Source organism: Mesocricetus auratus, unplaced genomic scaffold (assembly GCF_017639785.1).
Source record: "Mesocricetus auratus isolate SY011 unplaced genomic scaffold, BCM_Maur_2.0 Super-Scaffold_100025, whole genome shotgun sequence".
Classification (NCBI taxonomy): domain Eukaryota; kingdom Metazoa; phylum Chordata; class Mammalia; order Rodentia; family Cricetidae; genus Mesocricetus; species Mesocricetus auratus.
Window position 1 is genome coordinate 13,261,749 of NW_024429206.1, and position 23,966 is coordinate 13,285,714.

A 23,966-nucleotide genomic window follows, 5' to 3' on the forward strand; every position below is an offset into this window, starting at 1 on the left:
GATGGCATCAGATCCCTTGGAACTGGAGTTACAGTTTGTGAGCGGCCATGTGGGTGCTGGGAATTGAACCTGGGACCTCTGGAAGGGCAGCCAGTGCTCCTAACCACTGAGACACCTCCAGCTTTGCTTGTTTATTGTTTCAGGAGGGTTTTCTTTGTGCAACAGCTCTGGCTGTCTTGGAACTCACTCTGTTGATAAGACAGAACATTGATTTAAATAAAGATTCAAAAATCTGAGCCGGGCGGTGGTGGCGCACACCTTTAATCCTAGCACTCGGGAGGCAGAGGCAGGCGGATCTCTGTGAGTTCGAGGCCGGGCTGGACCTATAGCCTCCAAAACAATACAGAGAAACCCTGTCTCGTAAAAACCAAAAAAAAAAAAAAAAAAAAAAAAAAGATTCAAAAATCTGTATGTTCTCGGAGAGGTGGTGGTGCACACCTTTAATCCTAGCACTTGGGAGGCAGAGGCAAGCGCATCTCTGTGAGTTTGAGGCCAGCCTGGTCTACAGATCAGAGTTCCAGGACAGCTAGGGCTGTTAAACAGAGAAAACAAACAAAACAAAACAAAACATTGTCTGTTCAAACTTTCCAAAGGGACTGTGATATGGCTGTCTGGTAGAGTGGTCTCCTGGCGTGGGTTATCTTTCTAGCAAGGCATAGAGCAGGTTTGGCAGCCACACCAGGATTTCAACATTCTGGAGGTGGAGGCAGGAGGATGAGTAGCTGAAGGTCATTCTCTATCAGCTATGGGTTCCACCATTCTCAAGGGAGCCAACTCTCTGATGCAGGCATGGTTATGGACTCTGGAAGGGAACTGTCCCCTGATAGAAATTGTCCCCTCTACTGGCTCACTGTTATTTTCCTTACCCTCACATGGACTAAGTGATCTACACCTAAGGCTTGGCATCTAGAGAGTTATGGCAGTGTGGGCATAAACATTTAGATTATTCCATTGATTTCCCCATAGTGATGCACACAGTGTGTGCCACAGTTTGTTGGGTTCCTAAGGCTCCATTTAGGGATTTATTAAACAAAAGTCTGAGGATTCAGGCTATCCCTGGAATTTACCAGCCATGTGACCTTCAACAAACCATTTGGCCTTTCTGTGCCTAACTTTATCTGTAAAATGGGAATGATGGGAATATGTAATATCTAGGATAGTATTGGGGATTCAATGAGGTGATTCTGCTTTATTTAACACAAGATTTTGTTCTGGAGCCTTGTCCAATCTGCAGCAGGCCTCAATCTCTGCCTCCCCCGTGCTGGGATTAAAGGCATTCACAACCATGCCCAGCCTTGAGGTAATTTTTTTCATTAAAATATTTTATTACATTTATTTTGCATATATGTCTGCTTGGAGGTCAGAGGACAACCTCTCTTCATCAGGGTGTTGTGGCTGGCAGGCTTGGTGGCAATCATCTTTACCCACACAGCCACTTAGCAGGCCCCCACAGCAATATAATTTTTGGCTCAAACAAATAAAAGTGCAGTGTGTTTGTCTCTATATGGAGACAAGGCTTTCTCTGTTTTGCTCACCCTGCTCCACACCTAGGAAAAAACTCAGGAACAGAGTAGGCACTCTGTAAATATTTGTCTCCTGAGGGAACCTGTCTTTTATATCCCTTTCCCAAAGTGTCATTGGGAAGATACCCCCTGCCCCAGAAGAGCCCACAAGACTCGGTGAGAGTCACACAAGATATTCACAGCAGGACTTGGCATCGGCCCCAGATGTCAAGATGTCTACTGAGTCAGGTGCCTTGGAGTGACAAACGACACTTGTAGGACTGGTGGGCAAAACCAAAGCATGGGAGAGTAAGTTGGTGACTGAGCAAAATGGAGCAGATGGTTGAGGGAGCTGGGATGAATTCCAAAGCTCCACCGTCGGCACCAGCGGCAGGAAGAGGGCCGGAGATCCGAAAGGGTGCACTCCACGCCATGCTGCTGCGGCCTGAATCTCCAGATGGGGAAGCCACCTTGCAAGGAACACACGGAAGGGAATCCGTGCATCCCTTTTGCTTGAGAATCATGAGCTTCTGGAGTGGGGGTGGGGAAGAGGATTTTTCCTAAACTGTGTAAACTGTAAAGTGCTGCTTGGAGAGATAAATGGGTCAGGCGGGTGTGCATTTCCAGATCCAGTTAGTCTGCCAGGCCGCACAGTTGGGGGCTCCTTGGAGAAGGGTGCCTTTGGGGAGGCGACGAAGCCAGCCAGAGGCAAGCAGCAGTCGAACGTGCTGAAGCCTGGCGCGCACAGGAGCCTCTAAGCCGCGTTCCTCAGCAAATTTCCATCTTATCTGCTGCCGCGCGCTCATTCAATCCAGCTCAGGCTAAATCCAGGGGAGAACCTCACGGCTATTATATAACTTTCTGAGTTCAAGAAAGATAATCCAAAGATAGGTGACACCTTTCAGAATTCTCCCAACCTCTCCCTAAAATGTAAAACTGCAGAAGTGCACACTAGAAGTACACAAGTTACTGAAATATGCACCACTCACAATGGATTAACATTTCGTTTATCTGGGGGAGGCTTTCTTTTTACAAATACTGGATCTTAGATACTTTATTGCAGTATTACGAAATCTTGGCAGTGCTGGGGACTGAACCCAGGGTCTCACACATACTAGACAAGCGTTCTTACCATTGAGCCATGTATCTAGCTCTTCTTGCTCACCAATATAATCCAGCATATGAATCTCTACGCTCCAACATCCTTCTCTTAATGATCCTCCATTCACAACTCCAACCCAGATTGGTTCCCTGGTAAGCTGCCACCCCGCCGAGTCAGCAGACATCTGCCCCAAATCAGCAGGACCGGGAGGAGATCTTGACTCTCTCGCAGCAAGCAGCCGCCCGACAATAACCATCTCCAACTCGCTCGCGCCAACTTTGCAACTTCACTCTCCCGCCGGGGTGTGTGTGAAGGGGGTGGGATGGGGAGTTCTATTCCCCGCCCTCTCCACCTCCCCCCACCCTCCGCCCGTTTGGCGGAAGGATCCCGCGCGCGGATGCGGTGTCGCTCAACCGTCTCTGCCAGGGCCCCGCCCCCTGAGCGCCAATGCCCCGCCCCCTCCGCATCGGCCCCGCCCCCTCCCGCGCGCCCTATGGGCCTGTAAAGAAGTCCCGGCCCGGCCGCTGCACTCCCGCGCGCGCATCCGTGCGCCGCCCGAGGCTGGCCTGACGAGTCGGCGGCCATTTTGTTCTTCTCGTGGTTCCAGTGGCGAGAGGAGGAGGAAGCCGGGAGCGGGGCGGCTGGGGGGGGGACCCGCCGCGGCTGCTGCTGCCACCGCCGCCGCCACCACCGCCCGTGGGGCTCGTGGCGTGAGTAAGGAGGACGTGTGAGGCCCGGGCGCGAGCCGGCGGCGGCGCCGCTGCGGGAGGGTCGGCGGCGGGACGGCGATGGCGGATATCGATAAACTCAACATCGACAGCATCATCCAACGGCTGCTGGAAGGTGAGCGGCGCGCGCGCGGGCGGGCGGGCGGGCGGGCGGGCGGCTGGGGGCCGGTGGGGACCAGGCCCGGCGAGGACCGGTCCTCGGGAACCGCTTGGATCTGGGGCGCGCACACAGCGCCCCCGGGGTCTAGGGACCCCGTCTTTTCATTCCCTCCCCTGCCCTGGCTTTCACATCCTGATAATCTGGGGTCCAAGGACCCATCGGTGCGGCTTGGCGGCGGGGAGACGTCCCAGGGCGATGAGAGCCCGTCTCCTGCATCCCCCCCCCCCAAAAGAAAAGCCATCCTCCCTCCAGCGCTCCTTCCCCTTGAACGTGCATCTGCACACGGACCGAGCCGCGACCCGAGTGACAGAGTCTGTCGCTCTCTGCTCATCAGATTGTTGTCCCGGGGATAGGGGCGCACTGCTGCATTCAGCGGAGCGCCCTGCCAGGTAGGTGCTGTTATCCTGGAAGTGTTTCGCAGGAGAAACTTCAAAAGACCTCGCCGGACCAAGGGCACAGTTAACAGTCAGGTTTCAAACCCCTGGTAGCCAGAATCTAGACACAACCAGCCACCTTCCACTGTTCACCCTGTGGGAGCTCAGGGCATGCCCAGTGGCTAAGGAAAGGTTAAAAATCTCTTCTTTTGTCCGATTTAAGACGGGGGAGGGTAGGAGGGTGGGGGGTGCTGCAGTTAGTGAGAGATTAATTTAGCATAGGGACTCCCCACAAATTCCCGACCTAAAGCTGATTGGGTTCTAGACAATGTTAACTAGCTGGCTTTCCCTGCTTTTGCCTAAAATACTGTTGGCGTGTAAGAAACATGCCATGAGTGATGGTGGTGAGCAGCTGCAGAGTAAGTCATTGAAACAAAAGTAAAAAGTGTCTCTAAAAATCTGTGCATTTTTCTCCCCTAATACTTTGTTTTGTTTAGATCGGGTCTTTTTTGTTTTTGGCTTTATTGAGACAGGGTCTCTGCAGTCCTGGCTGTCCTGGAGCTGGATGTGTGTAAATCAGGCTAGCCTCAAACTCTTTTAAGTGCTGGGATTAAAGGCTTTTATCACCTTTCCCCCTAGATAAAGCCTCACAGAGCCAGAACTGGCCTTGAACTCCTGATCCTTCTGCCTCCTCCCAAGTACTAGAAGTTGTAAGCCACCAAGCCTGGTTTGTGAAGTGCTGGGGATTGAACCCAAGGCTTCCTACAATGCTGAGTAAGCACTCCATCACCTGGGCTGCATTCCCAGCTCAGATTTTGTTATTTGTTGGGTTTTTTTTTTTTCTTTTATTTTTTTCCTCCCTGAGACAGGGTTTCTCTCTGGCTTTGGAGGTTATCCTGAAACTAGCTCTTGTAGACCAGGCTGGTCTCGAACTCACCGAGATCCACCTGCCTCTGACTCTGCCTCCTGAGTGCTGGAATTAAAGGCCACCACCGCCCGGCTTTAAAGGTTTTTTATTTTATCTTTTTTTTTTTTTTTCCGAGACAGGGTTTCTCTGTGGCTTTGGAGGCTGTCCTGGAACTCGCTCGGTAGTCCAGGCTGGTCTCGAACTCACAGAGATCTCCTGCCTCTGCCTCCCAAGTGATGGGATTAAAGGTGTACACTGCTGCCACCACCATCACCTGGCACTTTTTTTTTTAATGTTTAACATTGTGTTGAAAGTTTTAGCAGTAAACTTGACCCATCTTTTTTTGTTGTTGTTTCTTGTTCTGTTTTGTTTTGTTTTTCGAGACAGGGTTTCTCTGTATTGTTTTGGAGGCTGTCCTGGAACTCACTCTGTAGACCAGGCTGGCCTCACTCACAGAGATCCACCTGCCTCTGCCTCCAGAGTGCTGGGATTAAAGGCGTGTGCCCCCAACGCCCGGCTCCATCTTTTTTTAAAATTTATTTTATTTTCTGTATGAGTACACACAGGCCACTGGGATTAGAGGACAGTTAGGTGTGTGTAGTTTGTTTTTATATTTGTGTAGTCTTGCCTCACCAGCTTCCCCTTCTCCCCCTTTAAAAGTTTTTGGTTTTAGATTTCATTTTATGTTTAGGCTTTGTCTGCATATATCTATGTGCACTGCCTATGCCCAGGAGGTCAGAAAGGGGCATTGGGCCCTCTGGAATTGGCTTAGATAGTTGTGAGCCACTATCTGCTGAAATGGAACCAGGCTTATCCCCAAGAGTAGCAAGTACTCTTGGCTTTTGAACCATTACTTCACACCCCCCTTTTTTTCTTTTTTTATGGGGGGAGTAGGTTTCAAGACAGGGTTTTCTGTGTAGATCAGGCTGGCCTTGAACTCAGATCCGCCTGCCTCTGGAATTACAGGTTTTGCCACCATTGATGGACCCCTCTGGTTACTTAGTGGTTACTTTTTAAATTTAGAGACTGAGTGTCACTGCCAAGCAAAGGCTAGCCTGAAATTTAGAGATCTGCCTGCCTCTGCCTCCTCTTAAGTGTTGGAATTAGAGTCTTTACCACCATGTCCAGGCTGGGTTTTTATTTTCTTTTGAACTTAATAGAGTAGGACACTGTATCCAAATGCTTTGAGAATAAGCTAGCTGCACAGTATATGTTCCTTCTTATTTCTGTGTGTGAGTTTAACAGGAACCACAGCCATCTGCTGAGGATGTGTGCGCTTCTCCTGTAGAGAATGTGGTGTTGTGTTCTCTGTACTCTGTACCTTCTTCATCTCTAAACATGGAGTGAGATTTAAGTAGTTCGTAGATTCTAGAGATGGCTCAGCTGAATTAGTAGCTTAACTCCCAAAGACCTGATTTGATCCCCAGGACCCACAAGAACTTGAGAGAACCAGATTCTTAGAAGTTGTCCTCTGACCTCCCTCCCTCTACAGATGCTCCCAGCAAGGGTGTACTCGCACATGTCTACACACAAAAAATGTTCTTTAAAAAATTCAGGGTTAGGCCAGGCGTTGGTGGTGCACGCCTTTAATCCCAGCACTCGGGAGGCAGAGGCAGGCAGATCTCTGTGAGTTCCAGGCCAGCCTGATCTACAGAACGAGTTCCAGGACAGCCTCCAAAACAATATAGAGAAACCCTGTCTCTAAAGAACCAAAAAAAAAAAAAGCATGTAACTTGCAGAGGATCTGAGCTCAATTTCCAGCACTCTTACTGGGCAGCTCAATGCCTATTACTCCAGCTCTAGGAGATCAGACACCTAGCTTCTGAAACATACATGCCATACATACATACCTACATGAATGTCATAACTTGTACAGACAGGATTAAAGATAAATGTTAACCTGAGCATGGTGACCCATACTTTTAATACCAGTGCTGGGAAGCAGAAGCAGGTGGCATTCTGAGTTCAAGGCCAGCCTGGTGTACAGAATAAGTTGAGACCGCCCAAGGCTAAATAATGACATGGTTTAGACCTGTAGTCCCAGGCACTTAGGTGGAGTCAGGAGGTCAAGTCTACCCTGGAGACCCTGTCTAACAAAACAGGAAACTGGATCTGGATTATAAACACTAGTGCTTTGCTGCATTCTAACTGCAGTTGCTTTCCCCTGAGCCCTGTCCTCCTGTGGTCAGCCACTCTGATGGAAGGTCTGTTACTCCTTAACACATTCTGGTGTTAGCACCTTGCTAGCTAGCTCTATGCTCAAGCAGAACAGATTTAAATAGGTAATAGGCTAGCTGGGTTTGGCCTGGGCCTCCTGCTCTGTTGTTTTGGTTAAAGGAGGAGTGTGGAATTGGGGCACTTTCTTCATGAAACCTCTAGTGTTTTTTTTGAGTAACAAGTGATTGTAATTGCTTCACTTCTTGAGTGTGCAAGAAGCATGCTTCTTAGCTGGGCTATGGTGGTGCACGCTTTTAATCCCAACACTTGGGAGGCAGACGCAGACAAAGAGGGATCTAGGTGAGTTCGAGACCAACTTGGTCTCCAAAGTGAGTTCTAGGACAGCCAAGACTGTTAGCAGAGAAACCCTGTCGTGAAAAACCTTTAAAAAAAAGCATGTTTCTGTAAAGGAGGATCAGGGTGCAAGGTGAGAAGTGGTTGTGTTAATACAGAGTGCTTTCCAGTTCTCCTTTTTCTCTTTTCTTTTTTTTTTTTTTTTTGCTTTGGTTTTTCGAGACAAGGTGTTTCTGTGGTTTTGGAGGCTGTCCTGGAACTCACTCTGTAAACCAGGCTGGTCTGGAACTCATAGAGATCCACCTGCCTCTGCCTCCTCAGTGCTGGGATTAAAGGTGTGCGCCACCAACGCCCAGCAGTTCTCATCTTTGTGAAGACAGTCTGAAGTCCTAAAAGCCCCCAAATCTGTGACTGTTCAGTGCTCCTATTGGAGAGGTTCAGAAGCCTGTGGCTGAGGTCTTACAGGAAAGATAAGTGAGGACCATGGGCTTGGCTGTCTTGAAGCAGATCTTAAAACTGAGCAGAGTCCACAAGCAAGATCATTTTAGCTGGGACTTCCTGCTGCTCCCCAGCATGGACAGGTGTGTGTCCTCATACCTCACCTGGAAGGCAGGGCAGGACTCCTTCTCTCATGATCTGCAGGTGCTTTGGGGCCTTTTTAAAAACCTCACTTTGGCAAGGATGACTCCCAGAGCCTTGATTGCCCTTTGCGTGGGGGAGGGGGGCAGCAGGACAATCCTAGGCTTTAATTGAGTGACGCTGGCACACCTCACATTCTGAAATATGAGGGAGAAAGACCCGGGTGGGAGCTAAACCCCACAGGCCGCTTAAAGAAAGCAGATCATTTCCCTGAGCTGGGATTCTGGAAGGAATTTCTGTCTTGTCTTGAGGTCACTGCAGTGTGTCAGGAGGGTGAAGGCAAGATGTGCCTTCATAGGTTCTTTAGATGTCCCCCTCCATTTTTGAAGGGTGTGAGTAATTTTAGGCTTTACCCAAGAAGTAGAAATTCATAGGATCGGATGGGCAAGGCACTGATGCCGAATTGTGTTCAGCTGTGGAAATGTTTAACGTTTTTTTGTTCAAGACATATTCTAAGCTGGCCATTGGTGGCGAAGGCCTGGTCTACAGAGAGAGTTCCAGGGCAGCCTCCAGAACAATACAGAGAAACCCTGTCTCGAACCCCCCCAAAAAAGACATATTCTAATGATGCCTTCCCTCTCCCTTTGTAGTTGAGAATGACCTTGGACTCTTGACCCTCCTGCCTTCCACCTGAAGGATGAGATTGCAGAAGCGACAGCCCAGTACCTGGTTTAGGCTAAATACACTGTTGCTTTGTGTTCAGTATAGAAAACCAGATGCATCCTTGAGATTTTTGTCTTGAGCTTTTTCTTTTTTGTTTTTCAAGACAGGGTTTCTCTGTATTGTTTTGGAGGCTGTCCTGGAGCTTGCTCTGTAGACCAGGCTGGCCTCTAACTCAGAGATCCGACTGCCTCTGTCTCCTGAGTGCTGGGATTAAAGGCATGCGCCACCTCACGGCTTTTTTCTTTTTTTTTTTTTTTTTTTTTTTTTATGGTTCTTCAAAGACAAGGTTTCTCTGGGTAACAGCTCTGACTGTCCTGGAATGCACTGTATAGACCAGGCTGGCCTTGAATTCACTGAGTCAGTGTGCCTGGCTATGCCTCCCAAGTGCTGGGAGCTTTTTTAGGCACATCCCAATTGCCCACATTGAAGAAGCCAGAGTTGTCCTTAAAGTCCCAAGTGTGCGTGGTGGCAGCAGTTCCCAGCCAGCTGGCAGGGGTGTTTTGCCACAGTGAGATGGGAAGAGGTACTGCCCTTTGGTAGCTAGGAGGAAAAGAGGGTTCTTGGGAAGTCTCTGTAGCTTGCATGTTTTGTAGAAAATGACTTGGTTGGTGAGAAAGTGTACAGTGCTGCTAATATTTACTAAGTTTATTTGGTTTGAGATCTTTTTTTGTTGTTTTTGTTTTCGACACAGGGTTTCTCTGTGTTAATAGCCTGGCTGTAGTGGAACTCTCTCTGTGAACGAAGCTGGCCTCGATCTGTTTCTAACAATTTTTTTTTGTTTTTCGAGACAGGGTTTCTCTGGCTTTGGAGGCTGTCCTGGAACTTGCTCTGTAGACCAGGCTGGCCTTGAACTCACAGAGATCCGCCTGCCTCTGCCTCCCGAGTGCTGGGATTAAAGGCATGCGCCACCAAAGCCCGGCTTGTTTCTAACAATTTTTAAAATACTATGAAAGTAACAGGGTTGTTTTTTTGTTTTTGGTTTTTTTTTGTTGTTGTTTTTTGGCTTGGTTTGGTTTTTTGAGACAGTTTCTCGGTGGCTGTGGAGGCTGTCCTGGAACTGGCTCTGTAGACCAGGCTGGCCTCAATCTCATACTTGCCTCTGCCTGGGAAGTGCTAAACAGGATCTCTATGTATGTAGGTCAGACTGGCCTTGAACAGAGAGCTGCCTGACCCTGCCTCCTCAGTACTGTGACTAAAGCTGCTGGTGCACTTGGCTGACTGATGCTTGAGTAGGGTCCCATCTTCAGACAAGATAGCAAGGGCTGCTGACTCACTCCTTTTGTGCTGCTCTTGATTCCAAACCTCATTGTAATTCATGACATTTTTTGTTCTGTCCTTTTCATTAAGATGGAGATTCCTATGTCCTAGGCTGACCTGGACACTTCTGTGTAGATGAAAATGACCTTGAGCTTCTGATTCTCTTGGTACAAGGCCCAGTTTTGTGCAGGGGTGGACCCAGGTCTTGGTGCACAATGGGCAATGTTCCACAGCTCCGTGGAGAGGTTTTCTAGCCCCCATTAACTTAATGTCCTCACTTCCTCCTGTAATGCTGTCTCCTTTGCTTGCTGCTAGACTGGGAAAGTTACTGCTGTCTAGAGAGATGCTAGGGCTACAAATAACCCTCAGTAGCACTGACTGATCTCAGGGTTTATCAGCTCCCATTTGGCTTTCTGTTGTCAGTGGAGGTTTTGGTGAAACTTGTGTGATGTTATAGTTATGTTCGGGTAACTAGTTTCTACAGAACAGTCTTTGATGTTAGCTACCAGTTTGCCCAGATGTCTCACTGGAAGTGACAGGCATACCCAGCAGTAGTGAAGAGCTGGGAAGGAGTCATTCTGCTTGATGACACTGATTTGGCAGCTTTTAGAACATACTTAGTGCTCACTTGGAATGCCTGGCAAAGTCCGTTTTGAAGAGTGTAGTCCTGTGCTTTTTTTGCTTTTTGGGATAGGGTTTCTCTGTGTAAACCATGCTGGGCTTATGCTCTGTTTGCCTCTGTCTCCCAAGTGCTGGGAATGTATTGATTTGAACGTTTTAAGTCAGCAGGAGAGATGGTTGCAAACTTCCTCCTACATCAGGGGCTCCCAATGAGCAGGTAAGTCAGCCAGACTGACATTCAGGGCTAGTTGGCAACCAGGTGTTGGCAGCAGTTCAGATACTGTGGTGTGTTGTTTGGGCAGGGAACAGTGTCTGGGCAGTCCTGGAGGGTGAGCAGCTGTTGCCAGCTGTGGAAGGAGCTGTGGCAGTGGATGCATTTATAGGTTTCCCTTGAGCTACTTATTAGATGGAGTTAAGCTTTGGGGCCATGTGTAATGTGTACCAGTTTTCAGATAGAAATAAATCTAAGATACACATCTGATCTTGACTTTTTCTTTTTGGTTTTTCGAGGCAGGGTTTCTCTGTGACTTTGGAGGCTGTCCTGGAAATAGCTCTTGTAGACCAGGCTGGCCTTGAACTCACAGATCTGCCTGCCTCCCAAGTGCTGTAATTAAAGGCATGCGCCACCACCATCTGGCTGAGAGTCTACTTTTTAAGGTTTCTGTTACCCCAGTACTTGGGGTAGCAGAAACAGGATCCCTGAGTCCTCCGGTGTAGCTAAAAGTGAGGTAGAGAATAGAGAAGGGTCAACTCCCAGCCCACGTGATTTTTTTCTGTCAGTCCAGTTATATGGGGGGTTGTGAAGGTGCACACAGGGGCCCACTCCCAGCTGGTTCCCTGTCCCTTCTCATGTTCTTTTTTCCTTCCTTGCTTATTTTTCACTGAGAAACTAATGTTGCTCTGCACACCATTCCATTCCTGATCAGCTTGTTCCTTTGGAGAAGCGGGGGTGTGTGGCTGGGCAGGCTGAAGGCCAGCCTCCCCGAGGCTCTGTTTTTGAAACATGGGCACAGCCTTGAGTGGACACCACTCTACATAACAGGCCTCTCTCCCAGGACTATCTGCTCTACTGCAGAACCCAAAGATACATAAGTCTTAAACATTATTGTTAGCAATCAGGCCAAATGATTTTACGATGTGAAGACAAAGCCTGCAATTGAAAAAATGTAAGCTAGTGAGATCATTCAGGGTTAGGGTTCAGCTAAGAAGTCACTGGCTCAGCCGGGTGTTGGTGGCGCACGCCTTTAATCCCAGCACTTGGGAGGCAGAGGCAGGCGGATCTCTGTGACTTCGAGGCCAGCCTGGTCTACAAGAGCTAGTTCCAGGACAGGCTCCAAAGCCACAGAGAAACCCTGTCTCAAAAAAAAAAAAAAAAGTCACTGGCTCATGGTGGACAGGCGCAGCTTTAAATGGGCTGCTTAGCCTGACACTGAGGGATTCCCAAGTACCTGTTTCACCAGTCTTCTGTACCAAACTGCAGAGATAGATTCCAGCACACTGAGTGTTCAGACTCCTGTGCCAACCAGATGTGCAGCAAGCAGGGCTGTGGCAGCCGTTCCATAAAGCAGCCACTTCAGAGCTGGAGAGTTCAGATCCTTGGCAGTTGGAGCTGTTTCTTCAGTCTACATGATTGTCTGAGCTCTTGTAACCCGAGCCCACACAGATGTCTCCACTGCTGTCACACTTGCCTCCTGAGGCCTGGGCTGTGGCCAGACCTTACTTACAGAGGCGGGCTCAGGAGTCACCATGATTGGGGCTGGGCTGAGCTTAGCTTTGTGGAGGCGCTGACATTTCTTGTGTGCAAGTTCACAGTGTATACACCAAAGTGTACATAAGGAGCTTTGGCGTATTTTAGATATGGATGCCAGGTGATAGCCTCAGGGTATATCGTATCATTCATTCAAGAACTGTTTGTGTTGCCCCCCCCCCAGGATTTCTCACTGGCTCACCAAGTAGATTAGGTGACTGGCTGGCTGCCCATTCCCAGAGCTCTGCATGTTTCTACCTCTGTGCACTGGACTTGTGGTGGGCTATCAGACCTGGCTGTTTTCTTTGTGTTCTAGGACTCAAACCTAAGTTTTCAGGTAGCTTTTTATTGACTGGGCCTTCTATCTACCTAGCTTTTAGAGCTTTTTTTTTTTAATTGTGTGTATGGTTTTGCCTTGCATGTGTTTGTGCAAGTGCTTGTCTAATGTCCTCAGAGGCCAGAAGAAGGTGTTGGATCCCCTAGAACTGGAGTTACAAACAGTTAAATACCATGTGGGTGTTGAACCTGGGTTCTCTGTGAGCTCTCTGCAGGCCCCACTATGACATTTTAAAATGAAATTCAGACAACACTCAGACCTCATAAATTAGAGACAGTAGAATTGCACTTGGTCCTGAGAAGGCAATGTTGGGGAGATGATTCTGGACATTTCTAGCAGTCAAATCACGCTGTTCTGAGGACAGACATGGCATGACAGTGTGACCTTTCCCATTGCAAATTTGAGTTTATTGTGTGAAAGTAGAGGGGCCTGGAAGTAGAAGGCACTGTCCTGGTGTATTGGATGTGGCACAGAGTAGGACCGTGTTCAGGGGATGACACTGACGCATCCGCTCCAGCGGGGTGACCTTCAAACTACTGTAAAGGAACCTGGCTTGTCTTGAAGAATACAACTGACATCTTCAGATTCCAGTTGATCATATGATCATATAAGCCAGCTAGAAAGAACAGTAGGGGCTCTTGACCACTGAGGAATGAGCATTTCCATGTGGAGCTGTGTCCTCACTGCCATTCTCTCCACAGTGAGGGGGTCCAAGCCAGGCAAGAATGTCCAGCTACAGGAGAACGAAATCCGGGGACTCTGCTTGAAGTCTCGTGAGATCTTCCTCAGTCAGCCTATCCTTCTGGAGCTTGAAGCGCCACTCAAGATATGTGGTGAGTGTCATTGAGTGCCTCCGTCACCCAGCCCACCCTCACTTGGGGCACTTTGGTGGCCCCTCATGTTGAGTGAGGTTGGAGCTGTTGAGGAAGTGTTACCAGCTATTGAGTTTTAAAGTTCTCTGAAGGATTATGGGTACTGCAGGGGGGTAGCCTGGTCTAGTTTGGGGTCTGCTGTATGGAGCAGGTACAGGCTATGGTCTGAAGCTGAGCAGTCTGGGTGGTATGGGTTGCATCTCTGACTCTGGGTAAATCATGTGTGTTAAGAATGAGGCTCTTCGAGTTCCAGGACAGCCTCCAAAGCCACAGTGAAACCCTGTCTCGAAAAAAAGAATGAGGCTCTTTGGTCTGGCAGCACTTAGAGATGGCGGCTAGTGCGCTGCCTGCTAATGTTGTGAGGGGGCCCAGCTCTCTTGACAAAGGATGTGCTGACATAGGACCCTGAAGCTGAGGGAGGTCTTCTGGTGATCTGAGAGGGAAGGAACCGCAGTGCTTGGCAGGAAACACGAGTCAAGATACTCTTCACCACAAAATAAATTATAGTTGTACCTGTAGTGGGCTCTGGACATGTACATTTGCTTACCATGATCAGCTGAACTAAATAGGCTACAAGATTGGGAATTGGTGTTGGCTATAAACTTGTTAGAGGCTATTGTCATGTGCACTGGATGTTTAAGAGGTGTCTTGCCAAGGTTTTGTCAGTGAACTGAGGGTTGTGCAGATGGCAACACTGAGTTCTCATCTCCAGGTGACATCCACGGGCAGTACTATGATTTGCTCCGGCTATTTGAATACGGTGGCTTCCCGCCAGAAAGCAACTATTTGTTTCTTGGGGACTATGTGGACAGGGGCAAGCAGTCACTGGAGACAATCTGCCTCTTGCTGGCCTACAAAATCAAGTATCCGGAGAACTTTTTCCTTCTCAGAGGGAACCATGAGTGTGCCAGCATCAATAGAATCTACGGATTTTACGATGAATGTAAGTACAAGGGGCGGGGCTGCCGCAGGTGGACTGCGCCTCATCCTAGTGTGAGGGGGGCTGCCAGAACCCAGGTGCTGATGGATGGATGGAAAGAGCCACCGGCTGTCTTGGTGGCACAGGGGGCCTGCCCAAACGGCCCTGCTCTTCATGGCTTCACTTAGCTTGGTCCCATCCAGTGGGAACGAGAGCTGGGCCACAGTCTCGGGTTGTCGACTGCTGGCTCTGTTGCTGGCTTTGCTGTGCTGAAGGGAAGTGGGACCTTGCAATGAAACGGTTTGTTTCTCGAGTGTGTGTTGTGTTCTTTTAGCACAGCTCTGTTTAGGGAAGGGACATTACCTTTTTCTGAAATATGCTTAATGGAGAAAGAAATGCTTTAAAAACTCCACTTTGGGGGTTCAAGGCCAACCTGGTCTACAAAGCTCCACAGAGGAAAAACTCAAAAAAAAAAACAAACACACACACACACACAATCCCAAAACCCCTACATTTTGGGATTCTGGAGAGACGGCTCAGCAGTTGCTCTTCCAGAGGACCCAGGTTCAATTCCCAGCACCCACATAGCAGCTCATAACTGTTTGTAACTCCAGTTCTGTGGGATCCAACACCCTCACACAGACAGGCATAAAATAAAGATAATTTTTTAAAAACACATTTTGATTTGATTGTGTGTTTGATGTGAAGGGGTGTGGGAATGGAGATCAGAGTTTGTAGAGTTGGCTATCTGTACCTTTACTTGGGTTCTAGGAATCAACTTGGGCTGCCAGGCTTGAGCAGTGGGCGTTTTACCCCGAGCCATTGCACTGCTGCCCCCTCCCCCCATTTTATTTTAAAGAGTTTTTGTGTGTTCTCTGGCCCATTTTGGGTTGTTTGATTTTATTTTGAGTTTTTCTGAAATGCTCTTACTGAGTAGCCCATGCTGGCCTCAGCCTTGTGGTTCCTGCTCCAGCTTGTTGGCTGTGGGAGCTCCACGTGCTCACCCCACTGCATTGTCTGGTGAGGCTGCACGTTGAGTTGATCATTGACAAAAGTGATGCTTCCAAAGCCTTAAAGAATTGGTGTGGAAAAAAGGACTGGTTTGGTGGAGGGTTTGGATTATTTCACAATAAGAAAATGCCAGGAGGCTTGAGCCTTTAGCTGCACTATCCTTGGGCTGTTTCTGCCAGGAGAGGGTTTGGGCTGGAGTGGCAGGTATTTAAGGACTCTGGTGGCTTAGCACTTGCTGATGTGGCACATGCATGCAGCGGTTTGAAGTAAGTCACGTGGGCTGCAGAGGGCTGGCCATGTGTCAGCATGGGCCTTCTCATTGCAGACACAACCTTAATCTAGCCCTCAGCAAAGGCAGTGAGTGACTGCCCAGACACCAGGTTCAGTGAGAAAGGAGACAGGACCAGATGGATTTTGAAGTGGGGTCAGGGCCATCTGGCCTCCATGTGAGCATTGATGTTATTGCCATTAGCTGCTGGTAATGGGAGTTGTTGGCTGTGTTCCTTTAAGTTTCCAGAATTATCCAAGGAATCTGTATCTTAGGGGATAGAGTCCAGGCCTCTACAGGGAGGGTTGGTGCTAGGAGTGTGGTCTGCCCAGTCTGGAAACACGGCTCGGAAAGCTGTTGCTAGGCCCTGCTGTGACTCCAAGGAGTGAGTCTAGGCCTTTAGATGTACCTGTGTCCCATTAAAAAAGGCAGTCTGTGGAGACAATACAAACATAATGCTTCAGTGTAAGGTGGCCCAGGAGGCAAGGGTTCCCTAGCATTGCCCAGTCCTCAGCCAATTAAGAGAATTTGGTAGTTTCTAAGGCTTGTGAATGGGTTTTTAATTCAAAACATAATTTTCACAACAGAATGGTGCTGAAGGGGGACACCCCTCCCCCTCGTGTTGGGAGTATAACCCTGTAGCCTTTATTCTCTGGGGCAGGGTGAGTGAGCACTGACTGTTAGTACTCTACTAAGCTAGCTGCATGCCCAGAGTCCCTGGACCTCTTCCTGAAGTAGGAATTTGGGTTCTGTCTTGTGGTCTGGTTGTAGCAAGTGCCAGAGCTCAGGTCTCTAAAGGAAGAGGTGATGGCATGTGAGGGTGTGGTGGTGATTGTCTTCAGGGTTTGAAGTTCCCTCTAGGTCAAGATTTAGACAAGGCAGATGAGGCTTCAAATAGAATAGGTGATGCCCACTAATTGTGGCCTACCTGAGGTGTTCCTGGCTAGAACTGTATGGGACTGTATTGTTGCCTCTGGATAAACCAGCTCCAGGTGTCCTGTGCCCCAGTCCTCCTGAGGCTGCAAGGCCTCTTAATGTTAGCATGTTTCAGTTAATTGAACAGTGGGGTGACCATCTACATTCTCACAGGCAAAAGAAGATACAACATTAAGCTGTGGAAAACATTCACAGACTGTTTTAACTGCTTACCGATAGCAGCCATCGTGGATGAGAAGATATTCTGCTGTCATGGAGGTATGTGGCTATCTTTGCCCAAGTAGTTTCCACCCCTTCTAAAAGGTAGACTGGATGTGATGGCCTCTACCAGGCCACTGCTGTGTATGTACTAGGACTTATCCGTGGTGACTGTCAGGTCAAGTGTGAGAGCAGGTTGAAAATATGTCATGTTTTTAATATAAAATTACAAAATGAAGCCTAGTGTGTCTGCTCAGCTGTGTGTGTTTGCCTGGACCCTTCTGACGGGGTCTCCTTCCAAAAGTGGTTTTGCTTTGCTCCGTGGCTATGCTGTGTGTGAGATATACAGAAATTGCAACAATATGGGGGTTTGGGGATGATACTGGGAATTACGCAGCTATCAAAAACCACAGACTGTTAAGGCACAGTCTACTCTGTCCTCCTGTAGATTTGGAGGTCTGTAGACAGTGGGGGCTCTGGAGCTGCCTCACAGCTGAACATTGTCACTGGGCCCAGCCATTGCATGTGGTGATGATGACACCTGGTGTGTCCACCTTGCTGCCCTCAGTTGGGAGGGGTATGGATTCAGAGTCACTGGGTGTTGACTTCACAGTGCTCTGTGTCAAGGTGACTGTCCCTGTAAATTTCATACATATTTGGTGGCAGTTTTGTTGCCTTGATTTGACCAAAACCAGGTAAACAGAAGAGCCACAGTGAGTGCAGCTGTTGGCGGCAGCAGCCTCTGCAGACAGGAGGGGCTGCCAGTGTGCTTCTAACAATCGTGCTCGCTCCAGTGTGCTTTCCCGTCTCCTTGAATAGGTTTATCACCAGATCTTCAATCTATGGAGCAGATTCGGCGAATTATGAGACCAACTGATGTACCAGATCAAGGTCTTCTTTGTGATCTTTTGTGGTCTGACCCCGATAAAGATGTCTTAGGCTGGGGTGAAAATGACAGAGGAGTGTCCTTCACATTTGGTGCAGAAGTGGTTGCAAAATTTCTCCATAAGCATGATTTGGATCTTATATGTAGAGCCCATCAGGTATTGATTTTGAATTTTACATGTACACTTAGAGCATGTGTGTGAGCAGGTTCTCCTTGTTGATTTTGGTGGGTAGGTATGGCTTGCCTGCCACACAGCGTGCCTCCGGGGAGAGCCGTGGGAGGCCAAGCTCAGTGGGGAACAAGAGTGGCACTGCTCAGGCCTGCAGCCACTCACACTGACACTGTCTCCACAGGTGGTTGAAGATGGGTATGAGTTTTTTGCAAAGAGGCAGTTAGTCACTCTGTTTTCTGCACCCAACTACTGTGGCGAGTTTGACAATGCAGGCGCCATGATGAGTGTGGACGAAACCCTCATGTGCTCCTTCCAGGTGAGACATGCCGCTTTTCATGACTCCAAAGAAACAGCTTTCCCTGTTGGTTCCTGAGTGGGCTGTGTTTTCTTCTCCAGTGACCAATTTGTTCCATGGGAGTACTGTGTGTTCTCTTTCCAAAGGAATTAACAGGACCTTTTCCCGGTGTTGAATTTAGGTGTAGTTGAATTCTTTAAGAGCTGAAAGCAAATGATGTGTTGCGTTATCACTTTACAGATAGTGCTTTTGGAGCTGTACATGGCTTTTTGGAACAGTCTATGTAGCCCTTGCTGGCCCATAACTCCATATGTAGACCAGGCTGGCCTCAAGTTAACGTAACAGAGATCTACCTGCCTCTGCCTCCTGTGGCTGAGACTAGACGTGGTGTGTGCCGCCACATGGGGCTCCTCTGCTGGAACATCATCTCCAGTTGTTGGGGTTAAGCTGTTCCTCACATTCACTCGGTGTAGTAGACTTGATCTAGTTCAAGGTCACTCACCTGTGAATGTTAGTGTAGCCATGGAAGTCCTGATGAGGCAGCCCATGGCACCCCCAGAGACTGCAGACTGCGTGCCTTCCACGGAACTCCCCAAGGTTGTGGGAGCTCTCTAGACTTTGTCACTTTACCCCTTCAGGAACTTTTGTTTGCCAAGTCACATATTTTAGCTGTATATTCTGGCATATCTCCAGCAAAATGCTCGTGTACTAGTAGCTCCGTCTACTACTAGTAGGGGTTTTCCAAGTTTGGGGGTGGGGGCAGTGTTAGGCAGGAACTTCTGAATGGAAGATGTGAACAAGACTGAGAACCTGCATACATTTCTTAACGGGCCTGGTGTTTTTTCATCTTCACAGATTTTAAAGCCTGCAGAGAAGAAGAAGCCCAATGCCACCAGACCCGTCACACCGCCAAGGGGTATGATCACAAAGCAAGCAAAGAAATAGATGTCACTTGACACTGCCTGGTTGGGACTTGTAACATAGCGTACATAACCTTCATTTTTAAACTGTAATGTGTGCTGGTCAGCTTGCCCAGGTCGACCTGCTGGGCCCTCCTTCATTTGGGTTACCGTTGGCTCTCGCTGGTTATAGCAGCGAGTGGAAGTATGTCATTCTCAAGAAAGCGTTTTGTTTTTAACCTCTGTTTCCTTTGCAGACAACTCTGATGATGGTGTTAAGCTATACACCTCGGCAGGTTATCCTGTCTGAGGGGCAAGTGTACAATTGATCTTTTTTTAATTTAGTATAAATCATGAATAATGTAAATGCTTGTTTTCTTTAGTATATACAGAAAGCCGTAGGGTGCGTGAGTCTGTACATGTAATTGTCATAAATGCATTCTGTTGATACGAACCACTGTGAACAATTTTTTAAAGTTTGTTTGAAAGGGACTGCTTTTCCTCTGTCTTGTCATGTACAAATAGTGTCTGCAACGTGGGCAGCAGGTGTGACCTGCCGCCTGCACTGCCCAGACTGTCTGAAGCACACTCCCTCCCATCGCACACTTAATGACGATTAAAGCCATTCTTTTCAATGTTTGTGATTCCTTCCTAAAGCCAAAGTTTCTGTTGGACTGTATTGGCACGCCCTGGACATGAGGTGGCCAGGGCATCGAGGCTGCGTGCACAGGCCGCCTCCGTGGGGACTCAGAAGCAGGTTTTTATTTTAAATAGCAATAGTGATATAGTGCTGGGTAAGCTATTAATGATGGAAGTTAATAACAGTTTGTACAATTCCCAGATAGTCTATTCACTAAGTAATCTTTTTACAGTTGGATCAGGCCTGAACCCGTCCATTCAGAAAGCTTCAAATTATAGAAACAACACTGTCCTATACGAGTGACCGATAGCGCTTTCTTTGGCTACATTCTTTATTCTGCGGTGACGCTGAGGCTTATAAATCAAAAGGAACTAACTTGCCGTCCACCCGTTTATACAGAACTCACAGTATCTATGACTTTTTTAATCTACGACCTGTTAAAATGAATCTGTTTCCACAGATGCCCGTGTACAATGCCATGTGCTGAGAATGACTTCAGACTTATTAAATGCGAGCTTGTTAACCTGTCTGTGTCTGTCTGTCTGTCTGGTGGCGGCGCTTTGTCTTTCCTCCTTCAGGCAGTTTGGGGGTGGGGAGCTGTGATCCTGAAAGAGGGAGGAGGCCCTGTCCTGTAGAACTCTGCCTTTAGTTCCTTCGTCTTAGTCTTGGGCTCTGCTTCCTTTCATAGAGGGTTCTTCCATCTTCCACTTCTAGGGGAATGCTGTGCTCTGCTTGAAGCTGGGTCCCTGTTGCTTAGGGACCCTCTGACCTTGTGTGTGGTAGTGGGGGTGGGAAAGACCAGAAATCAGAACCAGCCTGAGTGCTGTCCCCCGTACACCCCACACAACACACATTCACTGCTTCCTTTGTGGAGTTTGGACCTACTGTTCTGTAAACCTTCAGTGAGGAAGGGAAGTCTGAGCCATTGGTTAGGTCAAAGGCAGTTCAAGGGCATCAGGCTTGGCCTTCTGCTATGGGACCCTGAGCAGAGAAAACTTGAAGTTGGCACAGGGTCACATACACACACCAGACTTGCCCCATTTACTGATGTCTTCCCCTTTATCTGCATGCTCTTGTGACCTAAGAGGGTTATGCTCCTCTGAAATTTGGGCCCTCCGGCTGGGTGAGTGGTTTCAGGGCAGAGCCACAGCCCTGACTACATGCTAGGTGTGGGGCTGCCTGCCAGGCCTTCATTGACCCTGCTGAAGTCCCAGTTGTGAGTATATATGACAAGTATTCCTGGCGCTACCATAAAACAGCTTAAAGGGAGGTGACTGCCCCTAGATATTGAAGCTGTGAACTCAAAGGCTCTGTTGAAACTGGTTTGGACAGTTTGTCTATTGCTTTATTCACAGTACTCTGTAGATATAGAGACAGCCAGAAACACACCTGGGGCAGGGACAATGCTAGTCCAGGAGGGAAGGGCTGGAATCTGCCTGTTGGGAGGGAGCAGAGCGCCCCCTGCATCCCACTGGGGTCCAGCCCAGGCAACCGAGAGAAGCCAAGGGCAAGCTCAGTGTCATGGGCCCCACAAGGGGCTGAGGCAGGAGATGGAGATGCCGTGTCAGACGGATTGGAAGGAAAGAAGCAAAGGTGGAGCTCCTGTCTGGGTGGGGGTGGCACATGCCTTTAGAACCAGGCGATCAGCCTCCAAAACAATACAGAGAAACTCTGTCTTAAAACCCAAAAACAATTTTTTTTTACAAAGCTCAGACCTGGGTCCGCTGTGCCTAGGGTAGCAAAGCTGCCTGTGGCTCAGGTTCTAGGTTTCCAGTGCCCTCTTCTGGCTTCTATAGAGTCCTACACACAAGAAGACACATATACCTAATTTTTTAATTTTTAACAAGAAGGCACAAATTGGCTTGGAATGCCAGTGGTTCTTTCAGAAAATTGTTTTCTACTGATGGACCAACCAGCTGATAGGGGCGGGGTGACTTTGAGGAACAGAGCTGTGTTCCTGTGTGGTCTATGTATACACCAGCACAGACTAACTACCTGCCCCGAGCTGACACAGCAACTAGAATATTCCCTGGCAGTATTAACTCAGTAACTAGTCCTGAGTCCACTCAACAAGCACCCATGCAACATCAGCTAGAGTGACAGCAAAGACTCAAGGTCCAAGTACGTGATGTTGCATTAGGGAAAGTGGACACAAACCAGCTACTTCCCAGGAGTTCCCAGGAACGAAGGATGGACAGCGCGGGCTGCCACCTCGGCCCAGAACTGAACTGGGACAAATGCTTCCTGAACTGCTGTTTCATGGATGCCTGGCTGCAGTTTCCTCTGACTCTCGGAAGAGCACACCCACAGGCTTGGTGTTTGTATTGACATCTGAGTAATTTCAAATATAGGTGTTTTCCATTTTTGTCAAAGTGCAAAAAGGGTTCAGTAATAACCTTACAGTTTTATGATAAAGAAGTCGGAATAGCTGGGGGAGACCCAGGTAAAGTGGCTGCATAAGCATGAACCCCAGAACCCTTGTAAGAAAAGGCTGGTGTGGTGGCACGTGCTTGTAGTCCCCACACAAGGGAGGGCAGGTCCTGCCAAGGAGAGGCTTTGTCAAAAATGGGAAAAAAAGTCATGGTGGCATAAAAACACCTGAGGAATGACACCCAAGGTAGCTATGGGATGAGAACATTTGCAAGAACTTAATAAATACGAACCCAGGTAAGTTCAAGAAGTTTTATTTTGAGCTAAATGAGATCTTAGCTGGGGCTAGAGAAATGGGTGGGCAGTTAAATTATCAGTTACTTACGGCTATAACTCCAGTTCCAGGACATCCAACACCCTCTTCTGGCCTCCACAAGCACCAGGCATACATGCAGGCAAAACAAAACACCCATCCACAAAATTTTAAGTATGGCAGTCAGAGGACAATCCATGTTGGTCTCCTGTTCCTTGCTGCATACTATACGTCCATCTTTATATAGGTTCTTAGGAGCCAAACTCAGGTTCCCAGGCTTGCAGAGCCTTCGAGACCATCCACCTTTGTATCCCTGGCTAGCGTGGAGCTCATTACACAGATCAGGTTTGCCTTGGACATGTGGTCCCCCTGTTTCTGTACCCCCTCCTATCCACATTTAAAGGCGCTTGACACTGCTCCTGGGACAGGTGCTAATTTTAATACCCGGCCAAGATGTAATTGGGAAGCAATTCAAGGTGCCATTTAAGAACACTTCCTCTTTTTCTCTTCCAGCCACCCAATTAACACAGTGCCAGATACTGTGTACCCAGTGAGGACCAGCCCACACACCACTTGTTCAGAGCTTAGTGATGGAGGAAACCAGTCATTATGTTCTTGGACAGCCTGGCAGCTTGGCCTTTCCAGCCATTCCTGTTACACATCCATGGGGTAGGCACAGTGGGTGGGCTCCTCGAGGCCTTGGTAGTGACTTTGCCATCTGCTGACTTTAGCCATCAATCCCTTGGGACTTTTGGGGAATCAGATACTGAATCTGAAACCCAAGTCACTTACTGGGAAGCATGGATTTCACTCACTCCCCCTCCCAGCACCGCATAGCTTCCTTCTGGTGCCAACACTGGATATTGCGAGAGAGCTGGAGTTGACAGGCCATGGGCTCCGTCTCCCAGGTGGAAGGATTCGCAGCTGCACCGTGAGATAAGATGCAGGCTCCACGCTCCGGAGTGGGTCTGTGTAGCTGGGAGCCTGACTTGGATAGGTGTCAGTTCTGCTGGCCATGTCAGCTTTGTGTGTACGTGTATCTTAACTATCTCAGTGTGTACACATGTGTAAGGTATATTTTAGTATTTTACATGTGCTCTGTTTTTATCTTTGAAGGACTTGTAAAAAGAATTTTATCATTTCTTTTTTATTGTTTTTCGAGACAGGGTTTTGGAGGCTGTCCTGGAACTCACTCTGTAGTCCAGGCTGGTCTCGAACTCACAGAGATCCGCCTGCCTCTGCCTCCCGAGTGCTGGGGTTAAAGGCGTGCGCTACCACCGCCGGGTGAGTTTTTATCATTTCTAAGTATATGTGGGGAGTTGTGGACAGAGTGCAGGTGTAGCAGAGGCCAGAGGCAGGCGACGGATCCTCTGGAGGGAGTTACAGGTGACTGGGGACCACTCAACAGGGATGCTGCATCTTCCCATTTCCCCTGTCTGTATCAGGTGTGGTCTGCAGCCAGCAAACTGAGAGACAGTGAATATGGTGGAAGCCCTGGGCCTTGCGACTTCCTCTCACAAGCTTACCAAAGATGGGGGTTCCTCTTCAGTTAGCAGCACCGTGGGGTGTGAGAGCCCAACTCCCCTCTGTGGCTATGAAGTGGGAAAATGTGTTTTTCTTTCTCCATCATTTTCCTCTC

The 23,966-nt window shown here is 48.6% G+C and overlaps 1 protein-coding gene across 1 annotated transcript; it reads left to right on the forward strand.

The window, feature by feature from the left end:
- The first annotated feature begins 3,189 nt into the window (after positions 1-3,189).
- On the forward strand, positions 3,190-20,167 carry Ppp1cc (protein phosphatase 1 catalytic subunit gamma). The gene is made up of 8 exons (XM_040731104.1): positions 3,190-3,447; positions 13,250-13,381; positions 14,133-14,363; positions 16,708-16,812; positions 17,572-17,795; positions 17,992-18,126; positions 18,961-19,021; positions 19,877-20,167. Exons 1-8 carry the CDS (start codon positions 3,393-3,395, stop codon positions 19,945-19,947), a joined length of 1,014 nt encoding a protein of 337 aa, XP_040587038.1. The 5' UTR covers positions 3,190-3,392; the 3' UTR covers positions 19,948-20,167.
- The last annotated feature ends 3,799 nt before the right edge of the window (positions 20,168-23,966 follow it).

Excerpts from the sequence above, each read along its gene's own strand:
- Ppp1cc (XM_040731104.1), top strand. The coding sequence starts at position 3,393 with ATGGCGGATATCGATAAACTCAACATCGACAGCATCATCCAACGGCTG. Across the intron at positions 16,813-17,571 it reads GATATTCTGCTGTCATGGAG|GTTTATCACCAGATCTTCAA; the intron begins GTATGTGGCTAT and ends CTCCTTGAATAG. Across the intron at positions 17,796-17,991 it reads TTATATGTAGAGCCCATCAG|GTGGTTGAAGATGGGTATGA; the intron begins GTATTGATTTTG and ends CTGTCTCCACAG.